This window comes from Neomonachus schauinslandi, chromosome 10 (assembly GCF_002201575.2).
Source record: "Neomonachus schauinslandi chromosome 10, ASM220157v2, whole genome shotgun sequence".
NCBI lineage: Eukaryota > Metazoa > Chordata > Mammalia > Carnivora > Phocidae > Neomonachus > Neomonachus schauinslandi.
The window spans coordinates 123,750,450-123,766,856 of record NC_058412.1 but is presented as its reverse complement, the minus strand read 5'-3'; the positions used below and the strand labels follow the sequence as shown (position 1 = coordinate 123,766,856).

At 54.7% G+C, this 16,407-nt stretch overlaps 1 protein-coding gene across 2 annotated transcripts; it reads right to left on the bottom strand.

The window, feature by feature from the left end:
• Nucleotides 1-307: 307 nt before the first annotated feature.
• On the bottom strand, nucleotides 308-11,607 carry PCIF1 (phosphorylated CTD interacting factor 1). 2 transcript variants are annotated; one of them, XM_021689278.2, is made up of 17 exons: nucleotides 11,505-11,607; nucleotides 9,289-9,460; nucleotides 7,806-7,948; nucleotides 7,591-7,715; nucleotides 6,324-6,461; nucleotides 6,000-6,130; nucleotides 5,718-5,872; nucleotides 4,965-5,112; nucleotides 4,774-4,857; nucleotides 4,468-4,567; nucleotides 3,242-3,404; nucleotides 2,397-2,569; nucleotides 2,201-2,287; nucleotides 1,920-2,104; nucleotides 1,191-1,284; nucleotides 916-1,091; nucleotides 308-836 (listed from the first exon to the last, which is right to left on the bottom strand). In XM_021689278.2, exons 3-17 carry the CDS (start codon nucleotides 7,927-7,929, stop codon nucleotides 608-610), a joined length of 2,112 nt encoding a protein of 703 aa, XP_021544953.1. In that variant the 5' UTR covers nucleotides 7,930-7,948; nucleotides 9,289-9,460; nucleotides 11,505-11,607; the 3' UTR covers nucleotides 308-607. The 2 variants fall into 2 exon arrangements, with proteins under 2 accessions (XP_021544953.1, XP_044774922.1); XM_044918987.1 differs by lacking the exon at nucleotides 11,505-11,607 and having other exon boundaries at nucleotides 9,187-9,779.
• Nucleotides 11,608-16,407: the final 4,800 nt, after the last annotated feature.

Genomic DNA, 16,407 nt, shown 5'->3' with positions numbered 1-16,407 from the left:
CTCTCTGCCTGGGCACAGCCCCCAGTCCTCTGCTCCCTGGAGGGTAGGAGTGCAGGCCTGGCTGTGGGAGTCTGGGGCCTGCAGATAGATGATGCAGGGCTGTGGACTCCAGACTTGCTAGACACAGAGACCACCAGAGATCCAGTTGTGGGGCCAGCAGGGCGAGAAGTTAGACACTGGAGCCCTGGGTTGGCGTGTGAAGGCCCAGGGGTCATAAGAAGGTGAGCCTGGATGTAGAGGGTGTGGTTCCAGGACTAGCTCCAGGTTCTCCGCCTTCTCGGCCCTCAAGACCCTCACGCATTCTTAGGGGGGTTTCTGTATTTCCTTTTACAAATGAAATGATGGTGATAAGATAGTAGGGATTGGGGGAGGACGGGGAAGGGATGGGACCTATTTACATGGGAGATGGAGTGAGTTTGAGGTGAGGAGTTGGGGGATCGGGCAGGGAGGGGGAGCCCTGGCAGAGGCATCATCTTCCTATGACACTGGCAGCCTGAGTCCTGCTGCCACCTCAGGGGGAGGGTCCTGGGGTCTGCTCAGCCCCAAGAGGCCCGAGTCCCAGCAGTCCACACCAGCGCCCTGGGGCTCCTCCTCCCCGCAGGATGTGTTAAGTGGGGTGAGGCTCGCGGCTAGGGCCCTGTTCGCGACCCGAGTCCCGGTCCTTGTTCTCTGAGCAGGAAGCGGAGGAGCCAGAGCCGTGGCTGCGCCCTGACTGCCGGTAGGCGGTACTCAGCTCCTGCAGCCGCTCTGGCGTCGGCCCCCACTTGGCAAAACCAGGGTCGTTCTGTAGGAAGAGCACGGCCGTGTTGTGGACAGCCTTGTAGTGCATTTCTTCCCTGTGAACAAAGGAGCAGCTCAAGGTGGGGCTCAGCCTGGCGTGATTGCCGCCCCCCCACACCCTCCCCGGGCACCCACTTCTTGCAGACGTGCTGGGAGCCACTGCGGTACTCGTGCTCGAAGGCAGGCAGGACCAGCTGGTGGCGTTTGAAGCGGCTCTGCTCCATGCGGGTGAGCGCCGGCGTGGGGGGTTCTCGCCACTCGGGGATGAACACGATGAAGGACAGGGGCTCTGGTGAGCTCTCGAGCAGTTTCTATGGGAGGGGGCACGGGGTGGACATCAAAGGCTGCCCACCAGGTGGCTGGCAATCCTGCTTGCCACCCCCACCCCCCACCTGCAGCAGCACACCCACCTCAAAGTGAGAGACCATGGCATCCATGAGCTCCTCGCAGAACGGAGGGTTGGCCTCAAAGGAGCCACTCAGCGGGGAGAAATCCAGACAGGGCCTGGGGACAGAGGTGAGCATCCTAAGTTGGTGAACATCCTAAGTTGTCGAGCATCCTAAGCACCCCACGTTGTCAAAGGGGTGGGCCCTTGTCGGGCCCTGGGCCAACACACATCCCTAATTTCATCCTGGGACAAGATGTGGCCGACTCCATTGAAGGGCTGAGGATGGAGAGGCTCAGGCTTGGCAGCCAGGTCCACCAAGCCACTTAGTGGAAGGGCTGGGGCTCAAACCCAGTTCGGACTCAGCGCTCACCGCGGCACAGGCCCCAGCCAGGAGGTCCCCAGGTGCTGAGCCAGCCCTCTTGTTGTCTCAGGCCTGTCTCCTCTCACCCGTGCTCACTGCCCTCCACCCTCCCGTGGTAGTGTGAATTACCACCTCCCGTGCCTCTCCGTGCCTGGACCAACTCACTGAGAAACCCACAGGCTGGGGCAGGGGCTAGCACAGGCTCCCGCAAGTACAGCAACCAGTCCAAAGTCACACAGCTAGCAAGGGGTGAAGGCAGGGACTACACCCAGTACCGCCCGATTCCAAAACCCTAAAGCATTAGGAAGTAGCCAGCCCAGGTGGCATCTCTGCTCTAGAGGAGCCCCTGTCGGGCCTGCACAGAAGGGCCTGGCAGCCCCTGGCCCTCACCCGCGGGAGCCAAAGTAGCCGTCCGTGTCCGGGAAGGCGGAGCAGTACTGGCGGAAGTAGCAGTTGAGCGGCGAGGCGAAGCACTCAAAGCTGACGCCGAAGAGCCGGTGGAGGGCCTCAAAGACGTGCACGGGCAGCGATCCCTGCAGGCCTGTCCCCTCGTAGAGGCCCACGCCAAACATCATCTGCACAGTGGCCGCCATCAGCCTCCGGGGCTCACCCCCCCACTCCCCTCCAGCGGAGCCCCCCCCCGCCCCCCCGCCGCTGCCCCAGGCCCATACCTGGTACCGGCGGAGGAGACACCAGACGCGGGGCAGGAACCTCTCAAAGGCGGCGTCGTCAATGCAGCTGTAGCGGTAAAGCAGCCACTGCGGGGCAGAGAGCGGTCCTCCGACAGTGCTCCCTCCCTCCCTCCCCGCTGGCCACCTGCTGCGGACACTGGCTCCTTCTGCCTTCTCCCTTCACCCCAGCTCTTACCAGCTTGCTGAAGTAGTTGCGGCTGACCTTGACCATCTCTCCCTTATACCGGATGCAGACCACGTTATTCTCCATATGCATCTCCACGCTGGGCATAGGGGGCGCGGACACGGCCAGCCGCACTGGGTAGCAGTACACCAGGCGGGGCTCCACTCCTGGGGCCTCCACCTCCTCTGTGGGCAGGGAGAGCAGTGAGGGGCCACCCTGCCTCGGCTCGGCTCACTCGCAGTGCTTACTGCGTGCTGGGGCCTCACGTGTGCCCAGCGACCGGGGTAACGTGAGTCTCGTCCCACAGAGGAGCAGAATGCAGCTCAGACGGTTTCGTAACGGCGTTAACAGCCAGGAAGTCAGCAGGGGCAGGAGCTGGTGGCCTGGGTCGACGTGCTCGGGACTGGCACAGGCCCCCAGCTGGTCAGACAGGAGGAGGAGAGCTGCATAGCTCTCCTAGGGACTGCGGTACCTTATTTAGGGAGCTCTCTGGGCGAAGCTTGGCTCAGAGTTACCCGAATACACATACGAGCTGTGGCCAGGCACGAGAGCGCGGTGTGGGGAGACAGGGGCTTGCAGAGAGCAGGTGCCAACGCAAGTCCGCCCGACTGCTGACCCCCGGCCTGTCTGCACCACCTTCTGGCTCTCCCTTTCCCAGCTCTTCTCCAGTTCCTAGAGGAGGGCTGGAACCCCCAAGCCCAAGGACAGCAGGTCCTGCCCCAGACACTGCTGGGGGAAACAAACTTCCCCAAAGCAGCCTACAGCCTGGAGGCTCAGCCTCGCTTGTCCCCTCCGTCAGGGCCCAGGAAACAGAGTTGATGGCCTCACAGGCTGGCTCCCTGCCGTTGGCTTCCTACCTGGGATGTTGTTTTCTTTGAGGATGGCAAGGTGCTTCTCACGGATCCGCTTGACATACTCCAGGGAAATGTGGTAGATCTTACTACAGATGCCCTCCACGGAGTCCTTGGCCGCGGCGGACACATGGGGGCCGCACTGCCTTCGCAGGTGCTCCAGACGGTCCTGGAGGAGACACCCCTGATCAGGGCTCTGGGGCGCCGGTGGGGGAGGGCTGGAGGCGTCCAGCAGTCCTTGTTTTCAAACACGGCTACTTAACTAGCTGTGTCACTTAGACAAGTCCCTTGGCATCTCTGAATCTTACTCCTCAACTGTTAAGGGAACACAAAATACTTACCGGATAAGACAGTTTGAGTATTAAATATGATCATTCCCATTGAGGGCTTAACCAAGCCCCTGGCATACAGCAAGTGTCCAATAAATGCCAGCACCTCTAGTGGGGGTTACACTGTGCCAGATTCCATGAGAATTGCTGGGGAAACAGACAAAGCAGGCACAGTCCCCGCTTATAAAGCATTTGCCATCTACTAGGGAGAAGAGACCATTACAAAAAGGGGTCCTTGGTCATTGCAGATTTGAGATCTGAGCTTTTAGCAACTGGCAAGGATTTAACTAGGCATTTGTAATTTTGCTGAATCACACGTGTGAAAGTGATGAGTGAAAATGAGTCACTCTGGCTAGTGAGTACACCTACCTTTGTCACTCTACGTGTCAAGTACAGTTACTATCGTGAAGTGCGAAACCTTGTCTCTTGTGAAAAATGATCCTGAAAAGAAAGCCCATTGCTAGTGCTGGCGGAGAGTTAAAGAAGTGGCGGGTCTGGGCCAGAAAACAGAATCGCTGCGGACACAGTAAAGCAGGCACTGAATCTGGTGCCAGTTCTTCACTGTGGCGAACGCACACGCCCAAGAAAAGGCAGTTTGTCCACCTGTGTCCAAAAATCTATTCAAGGGAGATGTTCAACATTCATTAAGTTGAAAAAGCAGCTACTTATGGTGTGTGGCCGAGCACAGGATTCCATTAAAGAACCTTAATGGAGACCATCTTTAGGACAGAGCCAGGAGCCTGGACAAACATCTCTACATGCAGGAGTTTGGGGACTGATGAGCATCAAAGGTCTGCTGAACCACACAACAGGCTGCTGTGGGGTCCTGCCCGGCCTAGGCAGGCAGCTGGAGGAAGGAGCCACAGAGCCTTGCCACTGGCCTCCTTCCCCGGGGCCACTCACCATGTAGTCCTCCTTGGAGGCTGAGTGGTCCTTCCGCAGCCAGCTGAAGGTGTCCTCCACGTTCCATTTGACCACCTTCCTGCTGTCGGGGGACGCACTCCTGCCAGTTGAGGGCACATAATGGAGCCGGGGGTCGGGCATCTGCTCCACGCTTACTCCTCCCACCCCACCTGCACTGACATTCTTTGGGAGCCGGCCCTCCTGCCACCAAGAGCGATGACCGAGCTCCATGAGATGGGCCAGAGAGCCCAGGACCTCCCCACTCTGATCACACACCCAGCCTGCTGGGTTATGCCTAGAGCAAACCTGGATTCAATGAGCCGCCTCGCGGCCTCTGCGTATTTAAAGAGCAGACGCTTGGCTTCCTCCCGGAACTTGATTCGGGATAACCTGGGACCGAGAGCAGGCAGAGTGAGAACCCTTCTATACAGGACTGGCCACACACACCTACCCGCCCCCCCCAACCAACCGAGTCGGCCCCAGCTGTGGGCCTGTACCTGATGGGAATGTCATTCATGATTTCACGAAACATGGAAGGTGACACGACCGGTTCACAGTTGCTTGGCAACAGGGGGTCAGAACCTTTATCCACGACCTTGCGCTCCAGCATCCAGCGATTGAAAGATTCTCGAGGGGGCTCGATGCCTGCGGAACAGACGAGCTGGTGAAAGCCTGGCTCGGTCAGCGGCCTCCACGCGGGCCCAGCACATGGGGGGGGAGGGGATGCGGGCACCGGAGGGGCAGCAGTAAGGGGCGCTCCGCCTGCAGGCAACATCTCCCCAGGTAGACTCAGAATCGCGAGTTTTCTGCAGAGTGTTACAAAACATTGCTTGGGAAAAGGGGAAAGGAGAAACACTACATTTCAGCGAAGTCAAGCAGGCTTCTTTATACTAAAGAATAAAAGCCGCAGCTCACTGAGGACTTCCCATTCCACCTCTCCTCCCGGCAGCAATGCATGAGGTGCAGGTACTTTTGGTTCTATGCCCTCTCACAGAGCCACGAAAAGGCTTCGCACGTACCTGACAGACAGTAAGCACTCTGGAAGTGTTAATGATGGCGTCTGCGGTTACTGATGCCAGTCTTTCTGTAAGCAGTTAGCGGAGCTGCGGCTCCAGCAGGCCTGTCCCCTCCACAGCCTGCACTCTCAAGCGCTAGGCTCCACTGCGCCGTTCCCAAGCCCAGCGGGTCAAGCCCGGCTCTTGGCTAAGGGTGGGCGGAAGCAAGGGTCCTGAGGCCCAGGAGGCAGTTACCCTCTCGCTGCTGGCACAGCTCCCGGTAGTGCTGCCGAAGCTTGAGGATAAGCTGGGAGCGAAGCAGCTCCACCTCGGGGTGTGGGGGCAGCACCTCTGAAGGCCCTCGGTGCTTGATGACAGCGTTGGTCTGGATGTCCAGATCCCAGTACACCCTTGGGGCACGGAAAGGAGCAAAGAGGAAAGTAGAGGCAAGGGAGGAGGGGTGCCCTGCCACCACACCCCATGGTCCCAGGCACGCATGGACGATGGATGCCCCCAAACCAATCAGCAGGGACTCACTCGGTGGGTCGGAGGAAAGCTGCCTGCTGTTTATCTTCGGGGGATGTCCCCCACATCTTCAGCGTTGGGGTTCCTGGGATACTGGGGGAGCTAGGCACTGATGGGCCTGTGGGTGTCACGGGGATTTCAATCTAGAGCAAAAAAGTAGAAGGCACCAGGGTCAGGAGAGCTGCCTGCGGCTACTGCTCTGGCGCAGCTCGCGAGCTGTGCCCCAGGCCCCCTCCTGACCGACCTGCCACTGCCCAGCCCTCGTAGGGAACCTGCCAGCTGCCTGCTTGCGGCGGCCGCTCACCACCCACATCCTCACAGCCCGCAGACACTCACCTTGGGCTTCTTCACACCATTGCCGCTTGGCTGCTCTTCCGAGAGCTGCCGCTTTCGGGGCTTGTTCTCAGCCGGGGGGGTTTCCACCAAGCTTGAGTCTTGGGGCAGTGGGGTCGCATTCAGCCCCAAAGGGTCCGACTGGTGGAGGGAGACCAGCAGAGTTGCAACGGGGGCCAGTGCCTTAGGAGTCCCAGTATTACAGAATCCTGATGGCCTCCTGCCCCCTGCTCCTACTGCTCCGAGAAGAGCAAAGGGGGCTGAGATGCAGAAAGAACACTGGGCTCCACCCCTGCCTGCCTCTTGAAACTGTGTGACCTTGGGAGAGTTACATCCCTTCCTAATTCCCTCACCTTCAAAATGGCCATGCTAAACAGGCCCAACCTCCTGTTGGGAAGATGATTCAATGAGTCCATGAATATGACCAGTTTAATAGGACATGTGGCAGGAGAAGAACCCTCTGTACATGTTAATTTCTCCTCCTTAAACACGAGAATGAGAGGAATAAAGGGAAAAACTCAAGAAATGCTTTTTTTCTTAAAGAGCAAGACCCCATGGATGAAATTCCTTTGGTGATCCCGAGTATGAGTGATGGTAGGCAGGGTAGCCCTGAAATCACATCAGGTTCGAGTCCAGCTCTGCCTCTTTACTGGCTTGAGGTCTTGGGCCAGTCATTTCCCATCTCTGACCCTCAGTGTTTTCATCTGCAAAATGGGGCTGCCAACTGGCTTGATTATGCCCAGTAAGGAAAGTCTGCCCCACCTGATAGGGATCCAAAAGCACACGATCCTGCCAGACGGCCCCCTCACATGGACACTGCCATTCCTAGAACGTGCTTCTCCCCTGACAACTTTCACTTCACTAACTTTGTCACCTTAAGTGCTAATTCAAGGAGAAGCATTCCCTGTCCCCTCCCCACCCCGTGATTTCATGCACATGCCACACTTCGATTCTACTGGCTCCTCAGTAGACTGTGGGCCCCCTGAAAGTGCAAGGGCAGGACCAGGTCCGTCTTGCTTATAACTGCATCACAGGCACAGTGCCCAACATGGAGTTCAAGTTCAGCATCACACACATTACAATCATCTCTTTACGTGTCAATCTCCCCTATATGAGTGCAGGTTCCATGAGGGCAGGGAGTGTGTCTGTGTGTCATTGTATCCCCAGGTCCCAAGATGGGGCTAGGCACATAATAGCTGCTCAAGATAGATTTGGGGAAGGCCCAGATGCTAGAAGCTGCTCGGGAGCCCTGCCCTGGGCTGGCACTCACAATCACGTCATGCTGGCCCAGCACAGGCATCTCCCACAGGGACTGGTTGGTGAATCGGTTGAAGTAGTAGGGACGGTTCTCCCTCCGGCTCCAGCACTTCTCCCAACCCGCATGCACCAGCTCCTCTGCAAACAAGCATGGAGCCCAGCCAGGGTCAGGGCTGCTCCTGAGGCATCCTTCCTACCCCGCCACCCTACCCTGCCCCTCGCCAGTACCTGGGAGGTCCTGCACCAGACGGATGGGCTTTGGAGAACAGGGCTGGCTCTGATTGGAGGTGCCTGGGGAGTGACTCAGCAGGGACGCTTCTTCCCGGGGGCTGCCGTGATTCTCATTGGCCATCTCAGCACCCACACCGGACCTGCCACACAGAGGACCGAAGGGTGTCAGGCCAGCAGGGCATGGAGGTCAGCTCCACCCCTCATCCACCAATTACAATCCACTGAGGGCTCCATTGACCACTTGCAGACATGAAGAAATCAATCCAGTCTGGTCCCTGGAGGGCCAGTGTGGTACCAAAGGAGCCCTGGGATCTAAGTCCCAGTTCCCTCAACTGCAAAATGTTGCTCCTTCTGCCTGACATACTCTCCCCAATTCTCCGCCTGGCTTGTCACGATGTTCACATGCTCCAGGAAGCGTTCCTGGACTCTCCACCCAACCCCCCTCCGTGGGGCCATGAACACTTCCACTGTGGCACTCAGTCCTATCAGCTGGGTTTGTCTACCCGTCAGACGGTCAGAACTCCCAGGGCTAGGAACTGGGTCCAGTTCATCTCTCCAGTGCTCAGCAGGGTACCTGGACCCAATAGGAACTCTATTCATTCTGCAAATATTTAGAAAGCACAGAGTGGCACAGAACACAGAACAGGGTCTGCCCTTGAGAAGCGATTCCCACAAAAAAGAACAGGAGGACCTCTTTCCTGTTCCTACCCAATAAAATCTAACTGGAACAGAGTGCAGCCCAGAGGGGACATGGCATCTAAGTGGCTGCCTCATTCTGTGCTTCAGGGCAGGAAACAATCTGTTGCTAAAGAAACCAGCGGGGCTGAGAAGAAATACCTAATTCAGTCCTCCCTAATCCCCAGGTGAAATGTACTTTAAATACCAGGAAGCAGGTCAGCTCCTTCAGATTTGTATTCTCCACGACCCCCACCCAAAGCACATCCAGCACAAGCCTCAATAGCCAGTGATTCCTGACCTGGCTGTTAGACTCCTAGGGGCCCAACCGAGATTGGACTGTGATCCCAAAGCTGTTCTCAAGATGTCACAGCACCCAAAGAAATCAAACATTTACCCACAAAAAGAGCACAAAGCATGTTGAAACATCAGTTATCTTTGCTTGCTGAAATTTTATCAACTCGTTGTGGTCACACTGATTATCTCATGATGATCAGAAGCTCTGATTGGCTGTTGACAACATCATAGGAATCACTGGGACATTAATTTTATTTGTACAGTCATAGATATCTTCATTAATTTGGAAAGGGAAAAGTGAGCGATAATTTTGTCGGTACAGTTTGGCAGTAAAAATGCACAGAGCAAGAGGGCATACATACAACCAAAGGGGGCCGTGATAACAGAAAGATTCGGAACCACTAACCGAGGGGAGAAAAGGCTTGATTCTCTGGGGAGGAGGGATTCCCGGTGCCTTGGGGCTGAGCCCATATGTCTTAAGCCTGCAAAAGGTCCCTCTTTTTCTCACCCTCTGGGGTCTGCAATGCTAGCATGAGAGGGTTTTCTTCTCCGACCGGATGGACCCCCACGTCACAGGATCCCAGAGGCAGGGGGAAGGCCTGCAGGAAGGCTCAGCACAGGTGGGTGGGCTGGTCAGCAGTGGAGTGGACGAGGGCCCAGGGAATTCCTTGCATCAGCAACTGCAGAGCAAAGAGAAGAGAGAGTCACAGACCTGTGAAATGCTGCAGCACACACACAACAGCAAGAGGGGCAACGACACAGAGCAAGTTGGGAGCCCCCAGGACAGGGCAGGGGACACTGTGGGAGATCTGGGGATTTATGGGATGAAAATGATACTTCCCAAACTTTGCAAACCAAAAGGTTCACCTTCACGGACTTGCAGCCTGCAGTCACACAGGCCCCGTGTTGAGGAGGGCCCTAACTGGTTTCATGCTCTATGGTTGTGGTCTTGAAGTTTTCAATACACTTTTAATAAGCAGGCCCATGTTTTCGTTTTGCACACTGGACCCCACAAATTGTGTAGCTGCTCCTATCAACCAAAATATCCCTAAGCCAAGAGAAAAGTGAACATACCATTTGGCCCTTGAACAACACAGGTCTGAACCGTGTGGGTCCACTTACACAGTTTTCCCAATACAATGTGCTACTATAAATGTATTTACACTTCCTTATGATTTCCTTAGTAACAGGTGCTCTTCCTTAGCTGACTTTATTGTACGAATACACTGTATAATACACATGATATACAAAACACGTGTTCATCCACTACCTATGTTACCACTAAGGCTTCTGGTCAACAGGAGGCTATTAGTAAAGTTGTGGGAAGTCGAAAGTTCTACTGGGATTTCCAACAGTGCCGGGATCGGTGCCCCTAACCCCTATGTTATTCATGGGTCAACTGTACGTATCAGATCCCGGGGGCATGCTCCCAAGCCACCCACAGTGAGTGAAAAACACACTTCTTTGAATCGATCTTTTAAAACCACAATAATCATACATGCAAATGCATTATGTAACACAGCATGTTCATCTTTATTGACATCTATATTGACAACAAATATCGTGTGACACTGATGCAGTAACTGAACTACGCAGAAACAGCAAGAACAGCACAGCTGAGAGGCCAAATGGGGACACTGCGGTGTTTTCAAAGCCAACTGTGCATCTCGAGGGCTTGTAAAACAATTCAGATTCCTGTCCCTTACTTCACGTCCTAGGAGTCAAGAATGGGGAAGGGAGATGCATCTCACAAGAATTTGTATTTTTTAAACACACCCCAAAAGGGAGGCCTGGGAAACGGGATGACAAATTTTACACCGCTTCAAACCTTTACCAATTTTTTACGATTAAAAAAATTTTCTTAATTTCCCAGGTGATTTGGAAGCAGCAGGTCGGCGGCCAAAGAACCGGCTCTGGGTTTGGGCAGACCCGGGGTCCAGGTCCTTCTGCCGCTTTCCGACTTACAAACAGGAATCATTCGACCTCTGTGGTCTCTATACGTAGAGTCTAGCGTATTGTACACTTTAAGTAAGAAATAACTCTATTATTAAGGTAATGCTTTATTTATCCAAAGGCTTCCCAGGCCCCGCGCGTACCGCAGTCTGACAGCGCCGACCAGCTTAATAACTGTATCTGCGCAACCGGAGGAACCCACCAGAAGGAAAAGAACCTGGTTACGGGATTGGAGAAAGATGAGGCGGGACCATCTCAGTAACGCACCAATCAGAACCCTCTGAATCAGGAGGGCGGAGTCAAAGGACTGGCAAAATGCGCAGGCGCGGGGGCCTCTCAAGGAGGGGGTTCCCCCCCACACACACACACACCCGAGCGCGCGCACACCTTCCCCTCCCCCCAAACCCAGCGGGGGCGGGCTGTTTGGCGCGCGCGCGCCGGCCCATCTCTCGGGCTCCGCCCCCCGCCCCACCGCGCGCTCCCGCCCCCGGGCTGAGGCGACTCAGAGTCGGAGCCCGACACAAAGGCGGTGGCGGCGGCAGCAGCGGAGGGGCCCTAGAGGCCGCTCCGCCCGCGCTCTCCGGGCCCAGCTCCCTCACCCAAGCTACCGGCCCGGCCGCCCACCCGCGGGCCTAAGATGGCGGCGGCGGCAGAGACAGGGCAAGCGGTGGCCCCGAGCGGAAAGCGCCAGAGGGGCCACCGCTGCCCGGCTTCGGATCCTCGGACCCCGGAGCGGCTCGCGGCGGGACCATGGCTTCCTGGGGCTCTTACCTGCCCGGAGCGGACTCGAGGGGACGCGGCTACACGTTCTGCTCGACCTCCCGTTTTGCCGCCTCCGCCTCGCCCTCCCCAGCGCCGCTGCCGCCATCTTGTGTCCCGGGCCGGGACTCCGCGCTGCGCATGCGCTGGTACCGCCTCTGAGGGACCTCGCCGCTGCCGCGCCGCCATCTTGAGTGTGGCAGGACCGGCTGACTCCACAGACCCGGCTTGCTTTCGCGCCCCCTCCCCTTCCTCCTCTTCTTCCCTGTTGTTCCATGCGGGTCTCAGGAGGGCTCGGCAGCTTTGCGGTTTGTGGGGTGTAGACTGAGGAAGGAATGAGCTCACAGGCACGTTCCCTGCCTCAGTTTCCCTCCGCGAGCACACCCGCGAGGGCTGGAGGACTTGGGTGGGAGGTGCACCGCCTGGGCCGGACTGAGAGTGCGCACCGGGGGGCGCGGAGCGGGCTGGGAACCTGCGGGCGCTCGGCAAAGACGCCGAGCCGGGGGCGGAGTTGTGACGCTGCTCTGGGAGTGGCAGGGACCTGGGTCCTAGCTCCGGCGGGGCTCTGCTACTTAAACGTCCAGTGGCTTTCCCTCTCTGGGCCGCTGTCAAGAATGTTTTCCAGCCATTTTCCATGTCCAAGATGCAAGCAAATCGAACCTTCTTCCACTGTGAGGCTACATAAGTTACAAGTGTTCTTGAGTAGAAGAAACTCAAAACAGCCGTGGGAGACATAATGAAGGGCTTTGGCAAATTTAGGAAATTACTAACTAAACGCATCAGAGAGGCTCTCCCAACACTGACATACCTATGGCTACTAGTTGCGGTGCTAAGCCGCACTGAGCTCAGACCGGCCACCAAAGTTAGGCCAGCAGGAGCTGCAGTTGCTAGGTACCCCACGCCCGGCTCCCTGCAGGATTCTTGGGTAGGGGCGGGCCGACTCGCTAGCTCCACCTCTCGGGCCGCCTTAGTAAACTGACCTCTCAACCGTAGTAGCTTCAGAGGAATACGAGGTTGCCACCTGCTGTTGGCCTGGCGCTTCCCAAGCGGAGCCAGAGGCTGCAGGTACCCCAGCTGGGCAGCAGCCTCTGCCATCCGCGGTACCTGGCCAACGTGCAGCCAGGTGGGGTTGGAGTGTCAACAAAACCGGAGGCAATAGTATGAACTAGGGTATTCATCAGTCCGGCTAGGTTTAGAGCCCTGCTCCTCCATCCTAGATGTGTGGCCTTGAGCGAGTTGTTGGACCTCTTGAAGCTTTAGTTTCCTCTAATGAAAGATAAGTCCGCCTGCCTCATAAAGGTTTGGTGAGAATTAACTGGGATGATGCCTGTAAAGTACTCAGCACATGTGGTACCTGGCATTTAATAAACGTTAGCTATTATCAGGGTTATGAGGATTGCCCCAAGTAGATTTGAGCCCTCCAAAAATAAACCTGCCCCATATAGGCACCATAGGTGAAGCCAATCCTGCCCTCACAGAGCATCCAGTTCGCTCGGGAAGCTTAATAGGAAATCAGATGCCTGGTCCCCACCTCAGACCTACATAGGGGACCACATGTTCTGCTCGCCCTGGGACAGTCTTGATTTATGGCTGCTGTCCTGGCATAATTATTAATACTGTCTTCTTTCTCAGAAGTGCCCTGGTTTGGACGATAAATTATACGGTCACTCTAGACTTACAGATTGCCCAGTTTTGCAAGCTCCACAGCTAGTTCTTATTAAAACTGGAGTGTAAAAACCATATAGTCATTGCTGTCTGTTCTTGCTTTTATGCTTTCAAAGTATCATTTCATTTGCTGCTCAGAGTCTCACATCCCAAATGCCTATTCCTATTTTACCATATAATCCTCTCCAAGAACTCTGAGAGTAGAAATGATTATCTCAAGTCTACCCATGGGCAAACCGAGGCTGCGGGGAAGGGTCAGGGGTCAAGTAATTGTATGAAGTAATATGAAGTATTAGAACTGGGGTCTTGAGGCCAGGGTTCCCAGCATCAAAACCCAAAGCCAATTCCATGAAACCACACTGCTTCCCTCTCTTGTGGAGAAGGGAATCTGGACTTTAGGGAAGTGACTTGCCTGAACTCACACCGGGGTCCCAGACAGCTCCACTTCAGACTCACAGTGTCAAATGAACACTGCTCTTCGCCTTCATCTGCCTCCCCAGACTGGTTCCTTCCAATGCACTCCTCATATCTCCCTTCTCCTTGCTTTCCACATACAGTCAAAACCAGCCTCTTCTTTCCATCCCCTTTCCTACTACCATAGAGCAAGACCCATTATTTTTGAAACCTTGTTAAGAATAGTACACATACAGGGGCGCCTGGCTGGCTCAGTTGTTAAGTGTCTGCCTTAGGCTCAGGTCATGATCCCAGGGTCCTGGGATCGATCCCCGCATCAGGCTCCCTGCTTGGTGGGAAGCCTGCTTCTCCCTCTCCCACTCCCCCTGTTTGTGTTCCTCCTCTTACTGTGTCTCTCTCTGCCAGATAAATAAAATCTTAAAAAGAATAGCACACATACAGAAAAGTGCACAAAACGGAAATGTAAACCTTCATGATCTGTCACAGAGCGAATACCCAGGTGAACATCACTCAGGTCGAGGTATCATCAAGCACAGCGTAATCACCACTAATTTTGTGATAATCACTTCTTTGCTTGTATAGTTTTACCACCTAAGTGTGTATCCCTAAACACTATAGTTTCATTTTGCCTGTTCCTTGAACTGTATACAAATGGAATTATACAGTCCTATGTTGCGTTGGCCTTCTTTTGCTCCACATTGCACTTGCAAAATCCATTTATGTTGTTGCATGTAGCTAGAGTTCATTTTCATTGCTGTATTCTGTCTTCCAACGCATATTTATCTATTCACCTGTTAGGAGATATTTGAAGCCCCCCCACCCCATACGTCCTTTCTGAATTATTATAGATAATAGTAATTAATAACAAAATAATTATATTTAAATAAATAATGAGTTAATCCATTGATTAATTATGTAAATATTTGAATGAATGAATGAGTGAATAATAAGACCAGTCTCCAAACTGCTCTTCCTGTCCTCCAGCCTTGCTTCTCTCCTAGTCCATGATCTCCCCTGCAGTCACAGAGATCTCTTTAAATCTGGTCATATGGCAAATCTGATCAAGTCACCCTGGGCTTAAAACCCTTGACTATCTCCCCACTGACTGCAGGATGAAGTCCCAAAACCCTTAACTTGGTTTACAAGGTCATAATTATAATGAGAGCTACCATGGCAGAGCATTTAGCATGGTTGTGCCGAGCACTTGATATACATTCATGTTGGGGCGCCTGGGTGGCTCAGTCGGTTAAGCAGCTGCCTTCGGCTCAGGTCATGATCCCAGAGTCCTGGGATCGAGCCCCGCATCGGGCTCCTTGCTCAGCGGGCAGCCTGCTTCTCCCTCTGCCTCTGCCTGCCGCTCCCCCTGCTTGTGCTCTCTCTCTCTCACTATCTCTCTCTGTGTGTCAAATAAAAATAAATGAAATCTTAAAAAAAAAAAAGATATACATTCATGTTATTCATGATCCAGACCTTCAAACCACCTCTCCTTCATCAGACCGCAGCCATCTTGAACTACAGGTAATTTCCCCAGAGGTGCCAGGTTCTCTCTGACCTTGGGCCTTTGCATATGCTGTTTGCTCTCACTCTTCCTCCCCAATTGGACTCATTCAGCCCTCAAGCCTTACTTGAAAATTTCATTTATTTTTTATTGGGGGGGGTTGAGGGGAGGGGCAGAAAGAGAAGGAGAGAGAATCTCGAGCAGACTCCCTGCTGAGCACAGAGCCCGATGTGGGGCTCGGTCTCACAACCCTAAGACCATGACCCGAGCCAAAACCAAGAGTCAGATGCTTAACCAACTGAGCCACCCCGGTGCCCTCTTCAAGTCTTACTTTAGATGTCACCTCCACCAGGCAGCCTTCCCAGAACTCACCTTCACCCAGGCTAGGGCAGGCCCCCTCTTCTGTATTCCTATAGCAGCCTGTGCTCAGTGAACTGCTCAAGGGCGGGGCTGGGGCTTGTTCACATCTGTAGTGTCCATACCCAGTGCTGTGCCTGGCCCTCTGTAAATATTTGTTGACCATGGACAGCCCACACTGGGTTGAAGCCTGGGTGACTTTTTCCAGGTATCCCTGTTTCTATTCCAGGCTCTGGTTTCTGTGGTGGGCACACCAAGGCAGCGCCCTTTGAGATGCCAAGAAAAGCATGAGCTGCCTGCCGTGGCAGAGTCCCTGCCAGCAGCCTGGGGTCCTCTCTCCCAAGATAGGGATGAGCAGGTCAAGCAAAGATCCTGGGGCTTTCAAGCACTCCATCAACTTTTCTGAAGAAGCCTCGTGAGTTGGAAGAGATGGTTGAGATAAGCAAGGCTCCTCCAGCTTTAGCCAATCCTGGTTGGGAGCCTGCTGGCTGAGCCTCTGAGGACCTCAGCCTCAACTCAGGACAAAGCCCAGTCTCCATATTAAAGCAGAAACATAAACATACAGGGGCGCCTGGGTGGCTCAGTCGTTAAGCGTCTGCCTTCGGCTCAGGTCATGATCCCAGGGTCCTGGGATCGATCCCCGCATCAGGTTCCCTGCTTGGCAGGAAGCCTGCATCTCCCTGTCCCACTCCCCCTGCTTGTGTTCCTGCTCTCGCTATCTCTCTCTCTGTCAAATAAATAAATAAATAAAATCTTTAAAAAAAGAAACATAAACATACAGGCTCAGGCTGCCACATACCTTCACCCACTTGATCTTTGCCCTTACAGCAGGAAGCTGTTGAGAGGGAACCACACATCTCAACCCCTGAGGTCCTGGCAGTCAGGGAAGGGAGGCTCCAGTGTGATCCTGATCCAGGCTGCCCCCACCCAGGTCTGGCCAAAGCTGCCCACAGACTCTGTTCTGCAGTTTAAAGAAGACTA